The 26119-nt window shown below is 33.3% G+C and overlaps 1 protein-coding gene across 1 annotated transcript in view; it reads left to right on the forward strand.

Moving 5' to 3' along the window:
* Positions 1-26119, forward strand: part of LOC145669038 (cilia- and flagella-associated protein 69-like) — a 72801-nt gene that overhangs the window by 17402 nt on the left and 29280 nt on the right. The window contains exons 4-10 of the mRNA XM_081737391.1: positions 5539-5761; positions 9136-9278; positions 13826-13977; positions 15332-15513; positions 16465-16616; positions 22583-22787; positions 24940-25051. Of these exons, the coding sequence (XP_081593517.1) occupies positions 5539-5761; positions 9136-9278; positions 13826-13977; positions 15332-15513; positions 16465-16616; positions 22583-22787; positions 24940-25051 (1169 nt within the window). The remainder of the gene's footprint in view (positions 1-5538; positions 5762-9135; positions 9279-13825; positions 13978-15331; positions 15514-16464; positions 16617-22582; positions 22788-24939; positions 25052-26119) is intronic.

Below are 26119 nucleotides of genomic sequence, written 5' to 3' on the forward strand. Positions count from 1 at the left end.
AGATAATGAGTTCAAACCAAAACCGTATGAAAGATAATGGAATGGACAATATTCTGTGTTCTGAGCACATTGAGACGTGCTTAAGAACGTCGAGAAAAGAAGCTCTGAACATTGAGGTTGGAAACCTAGAAATCTGCAATTTTGGAATGTACATTTTGAAACAAAATAAATGAGAATCACCTTCAATTCTTTGTCTATGTAGAGATTAGATAATAGACAACGTCCTGAACAACTTTCAGGTCTGAGAGCTATATACTTGATTTTTTGGAAATTTTTAAACTTCGCAAATTTTCGAAAATCGTATATTTTCACTATCAAATATCTCAGGAAGGACAGAAGTGAAAAATCCCAAATTTGCACTAAATAGACGATAGTTGTGCAGTATTAAGTGGATAAAATTGCATCACTGAGACTCGAGTTATAAAGGTTTTCTTCACTGGGATTTAATATCAAGAAGCGCCATTGGCGTGAATATAAACTTTGTAGCAAAAGTCAAAATAACACGAAAGTAATGTTAAATGCGTAAAGTGTGCATAATTTATGAATAATATTTTGTACAAAAAACGAAAGTCGTTTGTTATTTCTTTTCTGCCTATAGCGCTGCTGTTACGACATCAGTGAGGTAAATAGTTCACTAATTTGTGTACAGAGTTTGGCACTGATGTTGAAAGTACAACCTATGGGAGTTATAAACTCTGTGGGAGTGAGTTTCCGGCGAATTTTAGTGATTGGCATCCTCACTTTGTCATTCGTATATAGTTTAAAAGAGTTTCTTGGGCCATGGGGATGGGAAAAGTGATCAAAAAGATTGTTATTTTCTTGTCTGATGCCTTCAATTCCCCCAATCCACCGTTTCTGTCATAAATACAGGCTACGGTATCATTTGGTGCAAATGGCAACATGCTATGTTCTGGAAATACTGAAGTACTGCAATCAGTAAATTTATCTGATTGTGAGTGTTCATAACATCTGATTTATGTTTTCGTCAGAGGTACAAATCTATGATATAATCTGGTATTAATAATTCTTTTACAAATAAATAACAAATCTTGAATTTCTTGCTGTTTGACTGCTTTTCTTCTGATGAAACATAGATAAATTATATGCCTGAGATACTATATCAACACAAAACCTGCACATCCGTTCAGTTTTTAAAATCGTGAATTTCACATCACTACAAAAAATTATAACTCAGAAACCACTTAAGTCTCAGTGATACAATTTTACCCACTTGTTACTGCACAACTATCGTCTATTTTGTGCAAATTTGGGATTTTTCACTTCTGTCCTCCCTGAGAATTTGACGGTGAAAATACACGATTTTCGAAAATTCGCGAAGTTTAAAAATCCCCCCCCCCCAAAAAAAAATCAAATCAAATATAAGGTTCTCAGATCTGAAACTTGTTTGGGATGTTGTTTACTATCTAGTCTCTATGTAGATAAAGAATTGAAGGTGAGTATTATTTATTTCATTTCAAAATGTACATTCCAAAATGGCCATTTCTAGGTTTCCAATCTCAATGTTCAGAGCTTCTTTTTTCGACGTTCTAAAGTACGTCTCAATGTGTACAGAACACAGAATGTTGCCCATTCTGTTATCTTTCATATGGTTTTGGTTTGAACTCATTATCTTTAAAACCTAAAAAGTTACAGCGTTTAACGGAATCCTCTGAAAATTTCAAAATACGCTCAGGCGCCTATACAAAATGGCCGCCACAAACAAACGTGCGCGGCTAAAAAAATAAATGAATATCCGTTTTCAACTCCTTGAATGTGGTACAATCTTAGGTAAAAATATTCAAAAATAAATAAATTTTGTCAGCAACCTTTGACCTGGAAATTGGTCGATTTCATTTGGATTGACGCACGTGCAAGTCTTTCAAGGACCAAAGCCAGTGTTTCTTTTTTCTGGCACGCAATACCGGCACCCTTTTTCTGAAGATTTTTCCAGCCATTTTTGGTCGTTGTTTCCTGAAATGGATTTTTGAATTTAAATTGTTTTGAAGACCGGAACAAGAATATACTGTATCCATTTAGAAGATGGTACGATCAATACATGGCACCACCTACTAATTTCTTCCACTTGTTTAGATTTTGACACTTGCCTTAACAGCCAATCAGAACGTGTAGAACAACATATTGATGGTGAGTAACGGTACCTTGTTTTCCAGAAAAAGAAACACTGGTCGAAGCTATTTGTATGTATGAAAATATTGAGTCAAAAAATGCATTAAAGAAGAAAGTGATAAAAACTTATTTATTTATTTATTTTTAGGCTGTTCTACATATAATTGAGATTAATCCCGACTATACACACAGTTGTCAAAATTAGAAAATAATGATATACATGCTTTGAACAAATACTTATAAGAACAGAATAAAATCACTTTATTTGTAAAACATACACATATACATTTGTAACATAATTAATACAGAAGAAGAGTCATGTGTTGTCCTCATCAATGGCAACTGCTATTCTCTGAATAGTTCTATCGTTGAGAGGCCACTTATTGCAAACTGAGAAGCTTCTGTGCATTGCACTCTTCAGATAAGCTCTTTGTCTTATCCATTTGTAACACCGTACATTAATTGAAGCATTTTTAGCCCCTCCTTCTTTTTACTTCCATTGGACCTTTTATCACGTACTTCAGGATACAATTGTTTAGCAGATACTATCCCAAATAATTTCTCTTCATCTTTCAATTACATCCAACTCTATTGACACTTCCTTATTGGTTTTCAGTCCGATTCAGCTAACTTTTTCCATTGTTCTCTACACTCACATTCAGTCACTTTTGTGTAGAGTCCATGTTCCTCCAAATGGAGGACAATATTTCTACGAAACATTCGATGAGTCTTTTATTTTATTTATATTTTATTTTATATTCAAAGGGCTCCTAATCTAATTTCTAACTTGTGAGGTTCATTGATTGATTGGTATAGATTAATGGGGAGCTCAGTAGCGAAGCTATTAGTTCCCGTTATGACCATCATTCATTTATTCATTTGTACATATTTCTGAGCTTTACTGGCATCTACAGCCTTAAGATGGTCACCTATGAGGAATGTCTCTCGGAGAGTATACTTAGTATTCGGAGAAGTGAGAAAGGTAGAAAGTGGCTGGGACCTGTAAGTTAGGTACAATCCCGGCATTTATCTCATGTGAATGAGGGAAGCCAAGGAAAAATATAACTTTGAATGGCTGGTTGGAAAAAGCTGTAAACCTCTCCAACCGGGAGTTATGACATTAATGCATAGTATTTTGGTAGAATATGATTTCATTTAAATATTAAATCCATTTCTTATGAATCGTGATTTCAGCTATTCAAGAATCAAGAAAAGTTTGTCACGTTGTGCCTTCGTTGTGATTAATAGAATATTTCTTTCCTTTCTGGGAACGTCATCAGCAGCATTTTATTCCTGTATCACCATATCCTTACTTTTACCTCTCTAATTGTAAGTTGTTTTCTGTAAAGAACAACTAGTGCAAAGCATTTAACTCCAAGTAACAACAAAGTGTCTACGTTCAATTTTTGATGTAATGTAGATATATCAGAACACATCTGTTTACATCCTATACAGGTGCCTTAATAAAGCTACTAACCTTATTGACGGTGAAGCTGTGTACACTGTAAACAAGCTATAACAAAAATATAAATAATGTAATAAATTATAAACAAACATTATCCATTAATTTTATGTTTTACTTCACATGTTAATTATATTGTTCCATCTGTGATTTAGATTGCACCAATCTAAGTTAAGTGTAAATTCTTTGGTTCTGATGAAAAACGACTCGAAAACACTTCTTTCTGTAATTGAAACACCGTGGTCTGTTTTATATTTCCTGTATCCTGTAGATGTTTGTAAAGGCCAGAAGTGGATGTTATTTTCGTTTTGTGTCCCTGATATGCTCTTTAGCCCTGGTTGAAATGTTCCTCTTTGTCATACGAATACATGATTTCTTACATTCGCACGAAATATTATAGATCCTTGAAAAAAAAAATTCATCCTTGAAATAATTTTTGTATGTTGATAAGAAATTTTTGAAAGTCGTACCAGATTTTGCCGATAAATTGATTCTAAAGGTATCGTTTATTCTCTTTAACCTTTCAGAAATGCCTGACCAGAGAAGTAAGAAAACTCATTTTTTCTTAACTTTTCTGTTTGTTTTTTGCAATGCAGTAGACTCGAGCATCTGAATTGCCCGAGACTATACAAAAAAGCAGATTGTAGTTGCAAAAAAATGACTCACATATCGGCTGTTGCCAAACCGCTAAGTTCCAAGTCTTTCGACTCACAAGTAAAGGGTACAAATGGATGAATCGAGTTACGGGATGAGACATAGTGCGCTTGATAGAGGATGTGAAAATACGTGGTTGTGCAAAATTATAGCGGCTGAGCGCCATAAGAAACGGAGGGGGAGGGGGGTCAAAGTTGGTGGGAGAAGGGCTATGCTATGTTATAGAAATACATCAAATAAACTGTTGAATCGTAAAAATAGTGAACGATAGACAATGCAGACGGTGATAGTTTCACCTATGCATCGCGGTTTTATATCTATGTTCTAATAATGAAATGGTTTTGAGTCGTTTTTCATCAGGACTAAAGAACCTACATTTAAGTAAGATTGGTGCAACCTAAACCACAAATGGAACAATATAATTAACATCTCAAGTAAAACATAAAATTAATGGATAAATATTTACTTATATTTTATTACATTACTTACATTTTTGTTAGAGATTGTTTATAGTCTACACAACTTCAGGTCACCACTACTTTGCACTAATTATTCTTTACAGAAAACAGAACTTACAATGGGAGATCTAAAAGTAAAGGTACGATAGTAAATTAACAAAAAATGTTGCTAACGACGTTCCCAGAGAGGAAGGAATATTCAAATAAAGTAATAAACACCGTGTTACAAGGTGAGCAACTTCTGTTGTGTAGAGTTGCCATATTTTGAAGAAAAAAAAAATTGCTGATGATTTCAAGAACAAAGGACCTTTAATACCAAATAGACTTACAAATTACTGAACTGGTTAAACCATATACTAGTAGGGTAACTAATCATGAAACTTGTACATTTTTACAAATACAAACAATTACCTCCATCTCTATCACTTTGATATTTACTTTGTTAGTCTTTCTTCTGATGACTGGCCCAAGCATATTTCTCTGTAAATCTTATCTTGTTCAATAATTCTTATTACTTAAGAGATAGGCATGAAATTCCTTACAAGTGAATTGTTTATAGTTTATTGCACTGTCTACTAACGGTATCCGACAGGAAAAGCCGGGCATTTTACCAAATTTTAAAATTTCGCCCAAACAGAAATATGTAACTGAAAAAAGAGGACATGTCCGGAGTAAACCAGACACATGGCAAGCCTACTGTTGTGAGTTTTTGTCTTATAGCTTCTAGAAGTGGATATCCAAAAGTTAAACTTTCTATATTTATTGATACATTATTGATTTGTTCTCCCTCATTAAGAATAGATGTTTGATAAACTATTGCTGAATCTACTCTTGTAGCTCTAAAAATAGCCTCTGCTAATGCAGTAGAAGCTATGATCCTTCGTTTGGACCCAGAATATTTTATTCATCAGAACATGATCCCTACAACTGATGAACCTCCTCATCATACGGAGTACTTCATGGCTTTGTCATCAAAGGTAATATGGATGCTGTTAATGTCGGTGTACAAGCAAACAGATGAAAAGATAAATATTTCTACTCCTAGTCGAACAACTCTTGTGTAAGTACGATCTTTTAGTTTATTTTATTGTTAGTTAAAGTCCAGAAGGTATAACATCGTTGGCTTCCCGCGCTTGGACCGGCTCGTCACTGAGGGTGTGCTAAGAAGATAGCCAATCACCACCCGCGAATCACCGCGCTCAGCGAGCCACGAGTAACCAAGCTGGCAACTCCCCATAAACGTCAACACAACTTTTCGCGGGAAGCCAACGACGGTATACCTTCCGTACTATACTTTCTCACTTTGGTCCAAGACCCACAGGCATTGTTGGAGATAATAATAATAATAATAATAATAATAATAATAATAATAATAATAATAATAATAATAATAATAATAATAATAATAATAATAATAATGCACTCAAATGTTAACGAATCCGCTAGAGGTATTATTCAAGCAACATAACAGCATTGTCAAGTCAATTTGTATGACACTTTTACGGCTAGACCATTGGATTTTTGAGAACTTACATTTTTAAATTTATTAACAAGAGTGCTGAACACAAACCCACAAGTTACGCGAGAATTCTGCATTTCGAAGTACTTTGAAGGGACAATTCCGTAAAATATGGGACGTATATGAATCTTTGGGTTAATACCTCAGCACCATTGGAACGAGGATCGAGCGAGAAATATATCCGTGGGTTTGGGCTGATTGGGTATACAACGTTTACACTATTGTAGTTCTATCTCTATAGTATACTTTTCTTTTTTATGTCTTTTAGGACTCCGTCTAGTGTTTCAAATTAAAAATCACATTAAAATATTTTTACATTGATATTTGAGAGAATAGGAAGATTTTTAATAAAGCCAAAATGAATAATATCATCGCATAATTGCAGTTAAAAGAAGAAATAACAAACATTTTCTGTATTGTATAATACAAAAAGAATCAGTTTCGCGGTTGGTAAAATCTTCTTCCCAAATGATTCTCACTGCAAAATTCATGTGTTAACATTATGATTTCAGTTACTCACTTTAGGGTCGACTGCAGGAAGATTGGAATTTCCATCAATTTTTATTTTATTTTATTCTATCTAAATAAACCAAGTCCATGTTTGGTTAAGTCCATTTTCTTCACTCAACAGAATGCATTAGGTATGTACTTTGACAATAGTTTTTTTAGTGTCGAAAATTTTGCTACATAATATTTTTGAATTGAAGAAAGTACTGTGTACAAAATACATTGAAAATAGTAAATAATCAATTCAACACCATTCTCAGTCCCTTTACTTTTCGAAATTCATGTTCATATTTCGTCACATATTAGGAGTGCGTAACAATATTGTAGTATGCCTCTCAAGTATTTTAGTAAACGGATTTATAAACGTTTTCAGTGTTGTAGAATGCTGCCTGATCTAGAGGTAAGTTGTACTATCCTGTATTCATATTTTTTCTTACTACTTTTTTCCAAATATTTATTCTTGTAATAGTATAGTGAATAGTCTGTGAAGAGTCGACAGTTTGTGAGCAGGAGTTGGCGGAATACAAGTGTACATGTTGCAAGAATTGAAAGGAAAAGCAAAGACAATAATATTTGGTAGCATGAAGATAATTAGTATCTATGAAGTAATTTGAAGTGTTGTGTGTATGTATCTGTACCAGTAAATAAAGAGTAGCCTAGTTTTAGGAAAGTAGTTATTTAATTTGTAGCAGTAATAGCAATTCTCATCCCCTTGAAGATAAGCAACCTCAATAGTATTGAAAAGCCCTATTGCTGGTACATTAATTACTACTGAACAAGCACATAATTGCACTGGTTCGATATCAGTTGTGTAAATTGATAAGCTGAGCATGTGGAAGTTTTCTTTAACCAGTTCAAAGCCTTTTTTTTTCAGTTTTGATGAAACGAGTTTTTTCTTGAAGATTTTCCGTTATTAGTAAACTGCTCTAAAAGTCAAACGAAAGTGACTTTGATATTGATTTATAAATATTAATGTGAATTACATATATTGATTTATAAAATATGAAAAGTCATTACAAAGCTGTTTCAAGGAATTGCATTTTTTAAATTTTTATCAAATTGAAGAATGTCATAAAATCCTTAAGTTTAAAACTGGGTTTCTTTTCATTAAATGTTTCATGTTTCTTCTAAACCACTGTACAAACGAAAAAATGAAAAATAGTTATCTTCTTTCGTAACAAAATTTCTAAAATACATGACTTAAATCTCAGATCTAATTTATACACCATTAATGTGCTTAACTTATCTTCCTTTCTTCACTGATCGACAGGTGAGTGACATCGTTAAGAGTGTACCTTACTAAAAACAATACAAAATTTACCATTTTTATTTCGTTTGCTTTTCATAAGTGAGAGCTCCTCCGTGTGTAAGCGGTTAGCTTACGCGTCTTTGGCGCGGGAGACCCGGGTTCGATTCCCGGCGGGAGCTCATGTGGTTCGGATTCCACGTTAATCAGTAGGTTCACGTCGCATATAGCCCCACTGCTGAAAGGGACGCTAAACTGAAATTCAGCTCAACTTTTCATAAGTGAAAGGAGATAATGAAATGCAACTTACCACAATCATAGATAATGTTATTCTATAACACAAAATATGGGTCTGAAGAATTTTCAGTGTTGCCATCCATAGAAATTACAGAGTTGTCAGAATAACATTTCGCCCAAAATTTAAGTTAAGGCAGCGACTAGAGGAACGAACTCAACTGCATTTGATTACGTATCATGTTATTACCTTGGAATCCTGTGAACTATTTTTAAATAATAGTTGTATTTAGTTTGTAATAAACAAAATGGTTTTAACATCCAGTTACTAAAATTAAATAGTAATGTTATTTAAAAAGTAGTTCACAGAATTCTAAAACAACATGATAGATAATCAAATGCAGTTGAATTCATTCCTCTAGTCGCTGCCTTAACTTAGATTTTGGGGGAGTTGTTATTCCGGCAACAGTGTAATTTCTATGGATGGCAACACTGAAAATTCTGCTGGTTCATATTTTCTGTTGTAGAATAACATTATCTATGATTGTGGTAAGTTGCATTTCATTATCTGCTTTCATTTATGAATAAAGAAGCAAAAGAAAAATGGTAAATTTTGTGTTATTTTTAGTAAGGCAGGCTCTTAAAATATTAACTATTTCTAAAATGTTATTTTTTCATTTGTACGGTGAATAAAATACATAAATACAGACTTTAGAGATCAGTCTATAATACCACTGAAATTTGCAAATCTACATATGGATGTGCACACAGAATTTTCTAAATATAATATTCTATAACGTCATTAACAGAACAATTACACATCTGTATTGTGGTTGTTTTATGTTCTTCCACTAATACAACCAATTTTTTGCTTTTTATCTGGTGGTTTTATAATAAAGTTATGTTCAAATATGTTTGAAATTTCCAGTTGTCTGAAGCATTTGTTGTGGAAGTATTGCAAGAGCCAAACTGCTAACAACCGTCTAATAAGGAACGATTTGACTGCTATAATCATGTTTTTGCTTCATTTATTTCCGAAACTGGAGATTGTTGAAAGCGGACTTGCACAAGGTAAGTAACGATTCAGCTTACAAAGCTATGCAAAAATATGTTTTTCCATTGTTCTCATGGCAATGAAGCTAACTTCAATATTTTCACGAAAAATATGGGAATGAAAATTTATGCACGTAAAATTACGCAACTCAGAACCTCCAATTTATGAGTATGTTACCAACATATATATATGATATTTACATAGATAAATTCAAAAGTAAAATGTATAATTGGCTGATTATCTATCTATCTATCTATCTATCTATCTATCTATCTATCTATCTATCTATCTATCTATCTATCTATCTATCTATCTATCTATATCTATATCTATCTATCTATCTATCTATCTATATCTATCTATATATATATATATATATATATATATATATATATATATATATATATATATATATATATATATATATATATATATATAGAGAGAGAGAGAGAGAGAGAGAGAGAGAGAGAGAGAGAGAGTAGATGGATAGATATAACTCTGTTAGGAAACAAACCATACAAGGTAGAAATAAACAAAATTCTTGCTGAAGACCTACACAACATCCTAATGCAAGATGAAACTAGGTAGCACAGCGAATATCTTAGAAAAGAGTTATCCAAAAGGACGTTAATCCACCAATGGATCGACAATTGTTGATAATGATATGTATGTCATTCATATATAAATAACTCTCTCCACTACATTCATGTGAACCCAGTTTTCATTCTTGATATCTGAGCATTTGAGATTTAGAAATGAACGCTTATACCTTGTTCTGAGAGATCGTATGTTTAACCTGTAGCTGTAAGAATTTCTAAAATCAAAGATAGTTAAACTAAAATTTACTGTTCCTGGGTAACTTGATAAAATTTACTGTTATGTCTGGGCGTAATAAATGGTTCTGCAAGCTCCAAATATTTTAACAACAGGTTCTAGCGAACCGACTGAATAGCACATTGTCTATATGAGTGGAATTCATCTGACGAAAAAGTAGTGCTTGGCTTTCAAATTTAGATTTACAAAACTTATTTAACACCATTTAGAGTTAACAGGTATATGACTTTGTTAATATTACAGGTATATGACTTTGTTAATATTAACATAGTATATCTAATGTAAATAATAATAAATACAAATACAATATCCAGAAAAAAAAGATAAGTTACGATTGCTCTATATACGTGTCTTATTCCTAAATTATTTTCTTGTTCATTTTCCAAAACCTTAGTTAATACATACGATCACAGTAACATTTAAATTCCTATCGGTTTACATAAGAACATATTAATCACATGTAAGTGTTAAAGTTAGCAGATATAAAAAAAAATCAATCCTATTAGAGGACACTTGAATAGTGCATAATATTCACATTTTATCTTATTTAATATTTCTTATACTTCTGGAATTATTTACTAAAAGAAAAGGAAAAAGAACAATATAGTACAAATTGCAACAGTACAATGGATTTTCATTGTAAATGTAGAAAAATATAAACATATAAAATTAGACAAATAAAATAATTAAATAAATATCTTTATGTTATTGAGTTTGAGTACAGATTCATATTTTAGATTAGATCTACATTATTTTATATTTTAGATGTTTATTTAATACTTACTGTTTTCAAGGAAATTATTTCATCAACTACATTATTGTCAGAATATTAAACTTTATTCATTGTTATTATAGGCTTACCGAAATGAAATAATAAATATTTGATATAAATGAAATGAAATATTTGAGTTTTACGTCCCAAGATTATGCCAGCTAGGCTAAAGGAGACGGTGATGATGAGGAAGGAATGAATGAAATTGTGGAATGAAGAAAGTGGGAGGAAACGGGAGAACCCCGAGAAAACCCATGCACACGGTGTTTGTCCACCACAAAGTTCACTTGGCGCTAACTGGGATTGAACCAAGTACCCCATGCACCAAAGGTGAACGCTCTACCACTGAGTCACTGCGGCCCCGAATAAATATTTGTAAATACAATGTTTATTTCATAATTTCATAATTTATTTCATAAACATTATAATTTCAGAAACATTATATCTTGAAGTAGAATTAGTGTCTAATAAAGATAACGTTAAATTGTCGAAACCGTTACCTGTATTTTAGTTTTAATAAATAAGTGCTTATACTCTGATCAAAAGTATTATTTCTTTAATGAGTTCTAGAGTCGTGATGGATAGAGTTACATGGAAAATATAGTGTACCATTTACATTTCAAAGCAAGTTCGTAGTACATTTTTACTCAGCAATATCCCCCTATGACAAATGTACTATGTACTTTCGTCCTTATATAGAACAACTTCTTTTGCATGCGTATCCAGGAAGAGAAAAGGCAAATCCAAAAGTTTAGTTTTAGAAAATGGCATTCAAGCTGGAAAAGAAAAGAATTGAAGAAACCAGTATACTATATAGCTATAATACTTTGAAGCTTACCTTTCATTCTTATATTTTCAGAAACACTTCGAGGAAGACTTTCGCCCTATCCTTTGCGTCTTACATTGTTAATTCTAAAAATTACTACTCTCTTGTAAACTTGAAAAAGCTAGGTAGACTTGAGAATAGATAGGGAAATGTTAATACGGTTTAAGATAACTGTAAAATGTTGCTGTTATCTATGAACTAATAAAAATATTGGCAGCTTTCTTGCAATTCAATTTTTTTAACTTTGAAGATAACATATATATAAACTACAGGATGATCTTCCAATAGAAAGTCTTCTATCCTTTTTTAACAAACATTGCTATAATCATTTCAAAACTAAAATTCATAGTTTTAGAAAAGAACTAAAGAACTAAGAAGAACTAAGAGAGAGAGGGAGAGAAACAAATTCATAAAATATTATAATTTGGCGGATGACGACACACTAATTCAAAACACATTACCGTGTGTGGGTATATTATTTCATTTTGATTTACAGCTTTCAGGAAATATTAAAGTCAACTAGGTTGGTTTGGTGTTCCAATATGTACCCTGCTAGTTCCTAAACTTGATGTATAGTCGGAAATTATTTTGGAACTGCAGATAGTCTGCAGTTTCAAAACAAAACAGGAATGTGCGGAAATAAATCTGAAATTGCTTTTAGTCATAATATTACACCGTATGGAGATTGGTTTCCAAAGCTAAATACTTTCCACAAAGGAACATGGCATTCCTTAAAAGTAAAACACGGAGTTAATGACGACAAGAGAGTGGAGACTCAATTATGCTAGCATCTTTAAACTAAGTTGTAAGGAGAAATTTATTCAAGGTTCAGTGAGTGATTTGGTTAAATGAACACAATTGGATAAATAATGGAAAAAAGTAAAACCAATATTTATTAACACAGCAGGTTGTTGCCATGCTTTGGTAAAACGTTAGAAGAGGGGAAATGATTACCGACAAGGAATTTTATAGCGTTGATTTAAAGCACTTGTAATTTTTTTCTACAGTGCAGGAAAGTTATTAAAATATGTAGTCCTATAAGGAGCTTTTTTAAAAAAGAATACTGCCACGTTCTGTAGATAGAGTCTAAATAATATATACGGCTTTTCAATCCTTCACCTTTTTATTATAAAGAGAATGTTTTATAGAAAGCTTTTACAAAGTTTTTGAAAGTCTTTTCTCTAAGTCTTTAAATGTTTCCGGAGTAGAATAAGTACAAAGTTCTTCGGCACACGATGTGGCCTCGGAATAAATATTTTTCTTAGCCCACAGTGGCCTCAGATGAGATTGGTTATACTCTATAGCTTATAGCAGCGCCAGAAGTAGGAATTTAAAAATATCTCCGTCACTCATAGCAACCTTAGGAGATGATTTTAAAGGAAGTCTCCGTTGCTCATGGCGGCTTCGAGAGAAGGTTTTGGTAGGTTAGCAATCAACATTGGTCTGATAACTTGCTGGTTCCGTCGTCCTCTTTTATAGCCATCTTCTTGGAGGGAGGATCAATGATAGGGTTGTCGGCTTTCTTCGTAGTTCTCTGAATCCTTTTAGTTTCTTCCTGGAGGTGTAATCACCTTCTTGTCGTCTGCCACTCTTTATAATTGTAAAAACACGTGTTTGCAGCGAAAACATGTGGCTTGCGGTACGTGTGGGTATATGGATCCTTACAATACATACCGTACTTGAAGGTGACAGGGGTAATTGAAACGTAACGTCAATTTGTGGTCGCCATTTCGTTCGTTCACTTAGTATAATATCGATTTTTAATTATTCATGATTGAAATTCACGATAGAACATGAAAAGGAAAATTCACTAAATTTTTTTGGATTTAACATTCCATATGGAAAATAAGATACTTGTTTGTACAATTGACAGGAAACCCACTATAAGTAATATGTACGTGCATAAAAAATATGCTTATCCTAATTTTATTAAGACCAACATTTGAATAAATACATTTATTAGGAGCTATCTATCGTACGTGGATCTTTCAAATGTTAATAAAAATACTAGGCACAACATTTTCGAGTGTGTAGTCTTTTTCTATCAACCATCCACTGCCGAATTTGAATTAACTATCTTTGTTCTGCTTAGTGCGATATATCTAAATTAGCTTTAATTTATTTTTGTTTAGATGTGGCATTGTTAGCTGTTACACCAGAAATCATTACAAATGGCATACGGCCACCTGAATTGGTGTTTGCTCCATGTAATGAAGATCTGGAATTTAAGAAACTTCTTTATACAGCTGTGTGTTACATTGCTAAAAGGTCTGAATCTATTAAGGTAAGCAATCTTTGAATAACATTTTAATATAGCCTGAAATTTTCATATGTCAAATGTGTCCACATGAAACCTCCCTGATTACAAATATTAATTGCATGGAAACTATTAATGCCAGAGAATAACGGTTTGCGGCATTTTGAAGAGTAACTCAAATAGTTTTTTTGTTGTTGATCGTTAATTGTTGTTATTTGTTGCAAGTGTTCAGTAACAAAGTTTATATAATTTTTTGTTATTTGTTGCAGGTGTTCATGAACAAAGATGACATCAGCACAAAAGAGAGCACAGTGTGTGGTGTGGTTGGCTGAAACTAGTCACCAATTACCGTGCAAAGGAACTTCATACGAAAGTACCAACGGGACCCACCAGACTTCAAGACCATTTAAACATGGTTTGAGGACTTTTAGCAACGGGGAGTGTCAACCGACAGCCTGGCTCAAGCAAAGCACGAACGTCTGTGGAAACTGTGGATGAAGTCAGGGAGGCCTTCGTTAGAAGCCCAATAAAGTCAGTTCGCAGAGCGTCACGTGAACTGAACATCCCACGTTCAATGGTCAATAAGGTGCTCCATAAAAGACTGCGTTTGTATGCATATGAGGTGCAAATCGTTCAGGCGCTACAGCCCGATGACCTACCAAAACGAACCAGTTTGTAATGGAGATTCTTGAACGGATCGAGGATGATTCCGATTACTTGTGGAGAGTGATTTTCAATGATGAGGCAACTTTCCACACATCAGGCAAGGTGAATCGTCACAATGTGCGCATTTGGGATTCCGAACCGAAGCCAGCAACTCGATCACACCGGACATATTACACAACACATGGCGGGAGATTGAAAAATGAAATGAAATTTTTGAGTTTTACGTCCCGCGGTTATGCCGGTTAGGCTAAAGGAGACGGTGATGATGAGAGATGAATGAAACGGTGGAATAAAGAAAGTGGGAGGAAACGGGAGAACCCCGAGAAAACCCACGAACACGGTGTTTGTCCACCAAAAAGTTCACTTGGCGGGAGCATGGTTTGAACCCATGACCCCAAACACCAGAGGTGAACGCTCTACCACTGGCGGGAGATTGAATATCGACTGGACAGTCTGAGAGCTACTAACGGAGCCCATATAAAAGTGCATATATAGACAAATATATATATATATATATATATATATATATATATATATATATATATATTTGAGTTGCTCTTGAAGATGCCGCAAACCGTTATTCTCAGACACTAATAGTTTGCATGCAATTAATATTTGTAATCAGGGAGGTTTCATGTGGACATACTGTATAATGCTGCATATAAATCTCGTTGATATATTTCAACTATTGTATATTACTTTTCTTCCCTTCCAGATTTTACAAGAACAATCCGTGATGACAGGTGTGCTATATAATATTAATCCTGGCTTGACACCTGTTCCTATAGCTTGGTCACCGACACAGTTCTGGGACTTGATGCGTGTTTCTCTCCTTGCTGTCACTGTGTTAGTTAAATACCTACCGCAAGATTTTATGAACAGCGTAGGATGTGTCAGGTAGAAGCTTCAGAGTAAAATAGATTATATTTATAATATCTTTCTAAATTCGAAATTACAGTGTTCTTGTTCTTAGTTGTAATTATATTCAGTATGATGTACGAAAAATAAACAAAGAAAGCAAGATACTTTGTGTTCTGCGCTAATACGAGTTTATGTTACCAACCAAAATTTCTCTTCCCAAAATTTTAGAATTTGTCCCCCAAATGCTTTAAATCATGCTCAGCTTCTACTATGGGAATCGTCGGAGGAAGATCAATTCGTATATACACACATTGTTTATCCTTTATATAGATGCAGGGTAGCAGTTGTTTCCTTAGCATTAATTAGGTAAGTTCCAGCTTCTTTAGGTTCCATTATTTTGATAACTATCTATATGTATATAAAAGAACAGTTAACTGTGAGACTTGAGAAATATTACCGATTGAAGAAGTGCAAAGGTAACTGGTTCGACTCCAGGTTAGGTGAGTTTGTGGTGGACAACATTTTGTCCATGGATCTTCTTGGAGTTCTCCCTTTCCTCTCACGTTCTCATTCCACCAATTCTTGTATAATCATTTAATTTTGCTAATGTTCTATCTTCGTTAGCCTAAAGAGCATAATGTTAAGATATTAAACTAGAAATTTCATGTCACTTCAATAATACAAAGACAACTACTTCAAATTTGCGCTATCTCCATCAGTAAATGTGTACATGATATGCCATTCGGATTCTTGAAGTACAATCAATATATTGATTATTCATTAGCTAAAATGACTGTAAATATGGAAATTCTTCCAACTTCTATGAAACATTGATGAGTTGATCTCCCACAATCAGGATAGTGGAAAACCTCAAAGCTTATGTCTACATAATGATCCGATCCGAAACATTTTAACGTTAAGAACTAACTAATAGTGACATTTTAAATTGTTTTAATGTTTCTGCAACAAATCAACCTTTGCTTTTAGGTTGATGATGCTTGTGGAGTGGTATATGCAAGAACCCTTTTCCATTGACGTCATTCTCCTGTGCTTGGAATGTATTTCTACTGTCACAATAACAGGCAATGAGGAATTAATAGATGACCTTCGAAGGCATCATGCAATTAAGATTCTACTCAGTAAGTTTTCTAGTTCAGTTCTATATTCACTTTTTAGTTCTGTGGTAAGTACAGCTTTTTCCCCATTTTTGCTAAATTGTCAAATAAACTGTTCTAACGAATAATAGTCCTACTCATGATCTGTCTCTTCTTTACTTTCTTCTGAGGAACCAGTATAGCTGTTGCTGTTCTTGCGCAAATAAATTGTTATATTATCTGTAAGAACTCCTAATTCAAGTTCTATTTCTAAATATACTTCAACTCGGTGCCATCTGTCATAAATAAACCTCCTGGGAGGAAGGATATCAAGAGAACTATTTGTTTTTCAGCGTAAATGACAAACTTTCCTGCATGAGGAGAACAGGAGTTTGGTCTATAGTCAGGATTTTCCTAAGGCCAGGGCACAAGTTCTGGACTCCAGAATGTATGGATGAAAAATACAAGTCGTGTCATTTGATGCAATTTTTGCTTACTTTACGATCATGCATAAAATAAAAAAGAAAGAAATGAGAATTAGAAGAAGAAACCTCCATAAACCCACAGAGTGCATTTCTATTAATTAATTAACTAACTCTATGGCATATGGAACCCGGAGGTTCAATGCCGCGTTCACAAAAGCTCTCCACTGACTTCTATCCTTAGCCAATTGGACCCAGTTTCTACTTTGTATTCCTATCTCTACGAGATCCATCTTAATATTGTCCTCCCATCTGCATCTAGATCTTCCTAATAGTCGTTTTCCGATTGGTCTTCCAGTCAAGACTTTGAAAGCGTTTCTACTTCCATTCTAGCTACATTACCTGCCCACCTAAGCCTCCTAGACTTATGACCCTAACAATGTTGAGTAAACCGTATAAATTATGTAGTTCCTCATTATGAAGTTTCCGCCATTCCTCATTCCCGTTTCTATTGGGTCCGAATATTCGTCTCAGGATCTTGTTCTCAAATGCTTTCAATCTATGTTCTTCCTTCCGAGTAAGCGACCATGTTTCGCAACCATACAGAACAACAGGTATGATTATCATTTTATATATTTTAGGCTTCAAATTCCTCGATAGAATTCGGACGACAAGAGATTTTGAACCGAATAATAACACGAATTCCTTGCTTTTAGACAACATTTAATTTCTTCGTGAATACGATTTTCCTCTGTTAATATTGATATTCCTATTAAATGAAATAAATATATGTTTAAGACTTGGGCAGATTAATATTAGTGTTCAGATATTTAAATTAAGATTAAAAAAGGTAAGCTTGCGAATGAACTCAAAATGTGTTTGTCATTTCTTCATAGAAGTATTTGAAACTGACAAACTTTATTTTACGATTGTGCCGGTTAACAACTCTACTTGTTAGGCCGACTTTTTTCAAGCGTGTTTACTGCGGATTTTAAGATAATAGCTCATGACCCGCAAAATTTGCGTTTTTACTTACGTTTGGAGGTGAAACAACTTGTGACTCTGTTATATTGGGGAGTAATGAATTCCAAGCATTCATAACTGTGAAAAGGAGAACGTTTTTCCTTGCTCTTGTTACTTTGTGCTATGGGATATCGAATTTTCAAAAAAAAAAAAAAAAAAAATAATAATAATAATAATAATAAATAAATAAATAAATAAATAAATAAATAAAATAAAAATAAAAATAAAAATAAAATAAAATAAAACAAATAAATAAATTTTAAAAAATAAAAATAAAAAAAATAAAAAATGATTAGATATGGATGGATTTCATTTCGAAACATCAGCTTAGTTCTAAGGTAAAGTAAGCCATTGTTATTTAAGATTTTACGTGTCTGGCAGTACAGATGCAACGAATACCTTGACGTCGTTAGAATTTTGTTCTTACAAGTACTAAGTGTGTCACTGTTAGGAGTATGCACTATGTCAATATACCAATTATTATTGACAACGAATGACATACCTTTTAGAGCTAGAAAATTCCGCTTTTCTCGAAAATTACACATGAGAATTGACTGCTCGATGTCATCTATTTATTAGTGTCTGTCATATCTTTGTGCAGTGTTACAGGTAAACAAAAATAAACGTTAATCATAATCATCTCATTACCATAGTGTATACCGTCGTCTTGCTAGTGGCACAACGAAGAGCTTTTCTGAGATTTGCCTAACGAATTCCAATCATACAGATTAGTAAAATAGAAAATAGTTTCCCTGCTTTTGTTACTTTGTGCCATGGGATGTCCAGTTTCCGAGAACTTTTGCTTTGATACAAGCTTCTACGTCGTTTTCATTATTATATTGTCATCAATTCTGTTCGGCTCAACTATTAAACTTTTGTCCGTGATTGTACTTTTTAGTTCATTACTCTTCAAATGACTTACGAAGAACAGTGAAAGGAAACTTTGGATTGTAATTAACTTATAAATTCTCTATCTGTAAAACGTACTATGTAATTCTGTCTTTAAATTTGTTTCCAAGTACTGAACTCATCTACCTTACATAACCCATCATGTAAGTTCATGCATTGACAAATATGATGAGAGAAGTATATTCGTAGTTACACGTACTTTACACGTACTTACTCTTTCACCACGAGTATCGTAATTGCATGACCTCAGCACTAGCCGAGAAAGAAAAATTTGGCTTTCAAGAATCGACACAGTTACGACACAAATCTCAGTAAGAAGAGAACATCGTACTTGAGTTGGGACCAGATGTAACGTATATTGGAACCACCATTTGAAATGTACTGATTAATTTATATCATACATATATTTTACGTTACATTCCAGCCGTGTAATTCTTAAAATATATAAAAACGATCAAATCACTTTAAATCAGGCACGACAACTTGTATCACTATTACCTTTATTCTCCAAAAGTCCATTAATTATTCTTTTCTTTTTCGGTTGTCATAGCAACGTTTTAAACAAGCAACTATCTGATGTTAAGGTAACTAAATGTAACGATTATACACATAAAATCAACATACAGCATATCTTCAGCTACTAAGATTAAATCTTATTTCTTTATATTTAGAATCAACAATATATATATATATATATATATATATATATATTCTTTTCTTCTTCTTTTTCTACACGACAGATTGTGTATTTTTATGCACCGTTGCCCAAAACCAAGATAACAATCATGGTATATATATATATATATATATATATAGATAAGAAATGGTATATATATATAAGAAATTACAAAATAGATATAAAATATCGTTGTACAGACCTGATTGATCTACGGGACTTGTGTCGTCCAGACATCCTTACTTTCACATCAAAAGTCTAAAGTATGTACTCGTTTCATATTTGTCAGTGCCTAGTCATGATTAGGTACTTGAAAAGTTTCAACACACACAAATAAACATTAAAATCATTCCTTCAAACTTTATTCTTTCATTTCACCATAAACAGAATCTTCATAAATATTGGTGTAAGTACTATCGATGTCTGGATTTCTAAGAAAAGTTGGTTATTGCTATGACTACGATATCTCACATGTACGTCCTGTTCTATGTTGATGATAGATAACTCATAGCTTAACCGCATAGTGCAGGCGTAAACTGATGAAGAAATACTTAGTACTTTACGAGTTTGCGTAATTTAGTTTTTTCTTTTATTCAATTGTCTCATCTGGCATCGAGCCCAACACCACAAGAATTGAAATAATGTATCTTACGTTTTGTAATCTCGAGTTAAGTAGAATTTATTAAGAGATAGATGTGGCCATTAAATTATGTGGAAAGAAAAGGAATAGGAGAGAAACAGCTATGCTGCATTACTCTAAAAGGGAAGCAATAAGAACATCAAAAGAGATTGAAAGGTCATAGAGTAAAAAGGAGTGTCATGATGAATAAGGAAGTAATTTTGAAGATGGACAAAGTAATAACAATCATGAAGATTTATATTCGAACGGAAAGAGGAGCAGTGAGATCTCTTCAGGAAATTTACATTGATAAAAATTTAAATTTTATCGCTACAACCTACGGGAAGAAAGATAATATTTGTCGAATTTACTAATTCTTATACATAGTTTTCTGAAGCTGTGCGAAGCGTTTCTCCCTTAGCTTGTAGCAATAAAAATTTACAATTTTATTGATGCGACTTCTCTTAAGATCTACAACTGGAGACAACACAATTTTGTAAGGAAGAGAGGAAGTCAAACAAGAGAATCATAATAACAGAAGCCTGGAATGCTAAGAATAGGAATAGTATGTCTCCCGTACTGCTCACTGAATCAGCAAAAATTTTTGGATGGCCCGGGATCAATGATCTAGGGGTAGATAGGACCAGCTCCTCCAAATTTTGGCAATGAGTACTTTGACCCACTCCAAAATTTTGGGATGGGTACATAGGACCATCTCTCTTAAATTTTAGAAATTGCCAAATTTAAAAATTTGGTATGGTAATATAGGACGGGGATATGTACTTCTGTAAGTTTGGATGGATCATTTCGTTCTCTTTTATGGGTAGAATATTGCCAAACATTCAAATTTTGGAGGTTCTTGACCTATTTTATCCTCTTTGATGAAGCTTAATTTACTTATATGGTTATATGAGTAGGGAACACTGTAGTCTACTGGTTAAGAGCGTTGAACTCAAGTCCCCTGTCGTCCCTGGTTTGATTCCCGGCCGATGCTTCCCAATTTTCGGCGTTCATCCAGCGTCGTGAATAAAAACACATGATGGTCACTGGGACTAGAAACTTCCTGATACCCCTGTTAGAGATATGGCAACGCAGCGCGTTGACCGCACGTTCGTCTCTAGTTTAGCCGGTCGCTAACAAATAGCATTGGAACGGCTCAGGTCCAATAAGAGCTGTCATGCCAGTGGTTAATTTAGTTGTTGGTTATATGGGTGAGTACAGGAATAAGGTACAGGTACATTGATGATTTCCTCTTAAATTTTGGGAGGGGTACATACGAACACCCTTAAATTTGGAAATTGTCAAAAAATATTTTGTAAAGTTTAATTTTTTTAATTGTAAAGAAAATTCAAAGCAAAAATAAAAATGGAAAAAAATTAAAAAGTTTCTGAAAACAATTTAAAAAATGTTTTGGAAATGATTAATTAATCAGATTACATCAAGAATAATTGTTCACTAATGGCTTTAGACTGAATTGCAACTGAAGTCCAAAGTGTGAAATTGTTATTGATTCAGATCAATTGATTTTAATATTTACCTAAATTTATACACCAATTACCTTAGACTATGAGTTGTCTCTAAGTTTCAAAGTGTGAAGTTAATATATTAGTTTAATATCATCAAATTTGAAAAAAATGAAATAAAATGAAATCTTTAAGTTTTACGTCCTACGATTATGCCAGTTAGGCTAAAGGAGACGGTGATTATGGTGATTATGAGAAATGAATGAAATGGTGGAATGAAGAAAGTGGGAGGAAACGGGAGAATCCCAAGAAAACCCATAAGCACGGTGTTTGTCCATCACAAAGTCCACACGGCACGAGCTGGGATCGAACCAGGGACCCCAAGCATCAGAAGTGAACGCTCTACCAGTCATTAATATATAATGAATCTTGAATGTTTCTAATCGAGAAGATAATTTGTTATAACCCTGTATATAGTTATTATTTTGTAAGCAAACCATTATATATATGAAATTTTTATAGTCTATACTATTGATTCATATGACTTAACACTTTAGATCCTGGGTTTATCTAGCAGATTACAGCTTCCTGTCAGTTTAGTACATTTTTAAAATATACGTATCGGACAGTAGAAAAGAAAAAGCTATGCATGCAAAGCAAGTGGCAAATAAACCTTTAAGATAAATACAACATTTATTCATATTATTCGGTGGACCGAGCTCATCCGTTTGCATTAATAACTTACTCCGGGTGCTGCTTATGCCCAGGATTGAAAATGTTAAGAAGCATGAATACAATTCAATAAATGTACCTTACTTTACTATATTTTTTTCAATACAGGAAGTTATTCAAGATTACATGCAGCAATATTTATATTTTATTTTTATTTTTTTAAAAAGGATTTTCCGGCCAAATACTTAGTAAGACTACATTGACTGTAAAACATCAAAAGATACTTATGCATATCTTCTATACAATTGAAATTTTGGGAAGAAATAACCCAGAACAGAGAGAAACTTTCGGAGAAGAAGGAGTTAACATTATGATTAAAGTACTGAAGAGATTGATGTGTCATAATCACGAGGATGGACCCACGGATCCTAGGTTGGTGGATTTTATTGTTTATGCTGCTAACGAGGTGCGGTACGTTTTGAGTCTTCTAAGAAATTTCGCTTCAGATAATATCAGAATCTAAAATCATAACGGGATTTTTTTTAAAAAAAGTCTACGAAGTCGTGAAACTTAAGATGCTTTAATTTGCTTAGGGACATAGTTAATAAATGCGTTTCGTTGGGGAAATTATTTCTTTAGTATTTAAAATTAAAGTCTTACACTGAAATCTTAGTTTTGTGTGTATCAATTTTCAATGCCGTGCCGTGGAAAATCAGCTATCGGGGCGAGAGTATACGACGGCGCCCCTGTACATATGAATGAGGTCGGCAGATCACCCGCAAAGCGCTACCATGGTTGCGCGAAGCGTAAGAAAATTTTCAAAAATAAACCCTGCTTTTCCTTGATTTTGAGCACTTTTTTATTACTTTTCTTCCTTCCATTTTATGTACGTATGTACACATGCATTTTCCTAGTATAAATCTTATCCTGATCAAGTTAAATATTAGATTGAAAATACTACTGTTGATCTAAAATATTTCAAGTAATTCTTCCTCTCTCTTTTTCCTTTCCTTTTCTTTTCTTTTTTCCTTCCAAATTTTGCCGTCGCCCCGCTCCCCCTCCCCCACGGCATGGCACTGTCAATTTGAATTGATTAAATTCGTTTAAGAATCAAATTCGTACGGAAGTCTAAAAGACAACTGTTTCACTCATCTCCAAATAAAGTGTAAGACGTGATTTAGACTATTATTTTATTATTTTAAAGTATACTTCTACAATTATGTCATAAAAAAATGAACTAAAATCTTTGAGATTTACGTCCCACGGTTATGCCGGTTAGGCTAAAGGAGACGGTGATGATGAGTAATGAATGAAATGGAGGAATGAAGAAAGTGGGAGGAAACGGGAAAACCACGAGGAAACTCACGCACACGGTGTTTGTCCACCACAAAGTTCACTTGGTGGGGGCTGGGATCGAACCCGGGACCCCAAGCACATTGTGTGTATAAAAAGTGCCCATAGAAAAAGTCAGCTCATTTAAAACATTTTCAAATTGTAGCGAAATTCAGAACGGAGTTATTCAGGTTTCCGTGTAAGGAAAGGTAATGTTAACACGATGTTAATGAATAAAAGGGATGTTACGTGAAATGAATATAGAAGTAGTGATACTCAAATATCTTAAGCTTATGTAACAGGTTCTATGCACTAGATTATCACCAATTGTGTACAAATATGGATAACTAAAAAATGACTGAATGAATATATTATTATTATTAGCTTTCATCAAAGATAAACAAAGATGGTATTACTTGCTTTTGAGGTATTTGTAAATATTTGCATAGAAAATGTCTTAGGTTTTTTAAACATTGCTAATCTTTGAGCACTGATATATATTTAATGACAATTATGGTTTTACAGTCACTAAAACGTTACGTACAACTATTACTCTTAATTATATACGTATTACCTAAAAAGAGAAAATGCACAATAAGTAATTTAGTAATGCTTATACTTTAATTTTATTCTTTTGCAAACATCAATTACGATAAATGCAACTTCTAAAATTTTATTAGAAACTAAAAATACTTTATCCGAGATTTTACAAATATGTAACAATACCATATAAAAACATATACAATTTTATATTTAAGTAAAATGAGTAATTTGAAGTAATCCACTGATTTGTAAATAAATTAAGTTTTGATTTATCTATCTTCTATATAATAAAAATGAAAGTGACTAAGTTTGTAACTTAATAACTCTTGAACCATCCGGCTGATCTCGATCAAATTTTCAACATAGATGAGGTTCAAGTCTGGGATATTTCTTATCATTTCACTTTGACGGTGCAACTTAGAGGAGGGGAGAGATATTAAAAATGACCAAAATTAGTGTCGAATCCATAGTTTTCGGAGTCACAGATGAACAGTGACACTTCTGATGCCGTTTAAATCCAAATTCAACCCCGCAACTTGAGAGAGATACATCAAAATGATCGAAAGTGACCGATATCAGAGAGCACTTCAATAATAGTAAAAAGTGACTGACTAACGGAACATATTTCTAATTTTTCTTATTTTAATCTAGCAAAGCGGATAATTGACGCTAGTAATTTAATATTTTGTCTTGCACTCTTGTTTTGAAGACTTGCAATATGCATAGCAGACTGTCTGCGGCAATGTGTTGCTTGGAATCACGCCAACTGCCGCCTCTTTTGCAAGAAAAGCGGTGTCTATTGTCTCTTGGATTTCATTGAGGTAAGAAATAATAATTAGTTATTAGTAAATTAGTTCCAAAACTCCATGGTAAAAATAATTTCCGTAACCTAAATATTTTGTTCACTTTCACATTTATATATTTTTAAATATTTCAAAAAGAATACTTTTAACATTTGCAACTATTTTCTAGAAGTTTACATCTAAATTTTCATCGACAAATTTTCTTCGGAATTCAACCTTTTCTTTATCTTTGGGAATTTCTGTTTTGGTTTTTAAAATTATTTTCCTACGTAGTTTTTATTCTGAATTAGTTCTCATGTTTTATTTAATATTTTTCGTTCTTAGTTATTGTTTATTTATTATTTACCATTTATTTATTTTAATTTTTCAATCATTTTTCTTTATATTATACAGATGTTTCTCTTTGCTCTCCTGCACTGTCACCTATCCCAATTGTTTTTATCTTCTTCTATTAAGGAGCGGCGATGGCTCAGTAGTAGAGCGTTCACCTCTGGTGCAGGGTGTCCTTGGTTCGATCTCAGCTCGCATCAAGAGAGCTTTGTGGTGGTGGACAAATACTATGTGCGTGGGTTTTTTTCGAGATTTTCTCACTTTCTTCATTCCATCATTTTATTCATTTCTCATCATCACCGTCTCCTTTAGCCTACACGGCAAAACCGTGAAACATAAAACTTAAATGTTTCATTTCATTTCTTTCTTCTATTAACTACACAGCTGCCTCTTTTAGCTTTAAGAATGTTAAACTAATAAAAAGCTAATTCCACATGCTTTCAACCTGGTAACAGCAACCTTACATTCTGCCATTGTACCCACCTTTACGTTTCATAGTTACTACTTTGGTCTTTAATTTTTCTTTTCTTTTTTTTCCGTCCTATCTGATGAAGCATATTAGCGAGAGCTGGTAAATAATTCATTCTATATAAGAAGATACATTCTCAAATATTCACATCATAAGCGTAGGAACTAATATTCTACATAGAGACACCACAGCCAAGTTTTTAAGTGTTATACTGGACCAAAATCTCAAGTTCTATTATTACATAAATGAACTGTGTTTGCTTTGCAATTCGGTCATTAATTAATCAA

Source organism: Thermobia domestica, chromosome 13 (assembly GCF_964235325.1).
Source record: "Thermobia domestica chromosome 13, izTheDome1.hap1.1, whole genome shotgun sequence".
Classification (NCBI taxonomy): domain Eukaryota; kingdom Metazoa; phylum Arthropoda; class Insecta; order Zygentoma; family Lepismatidae; genus Thermobia; species Thermobia domestica.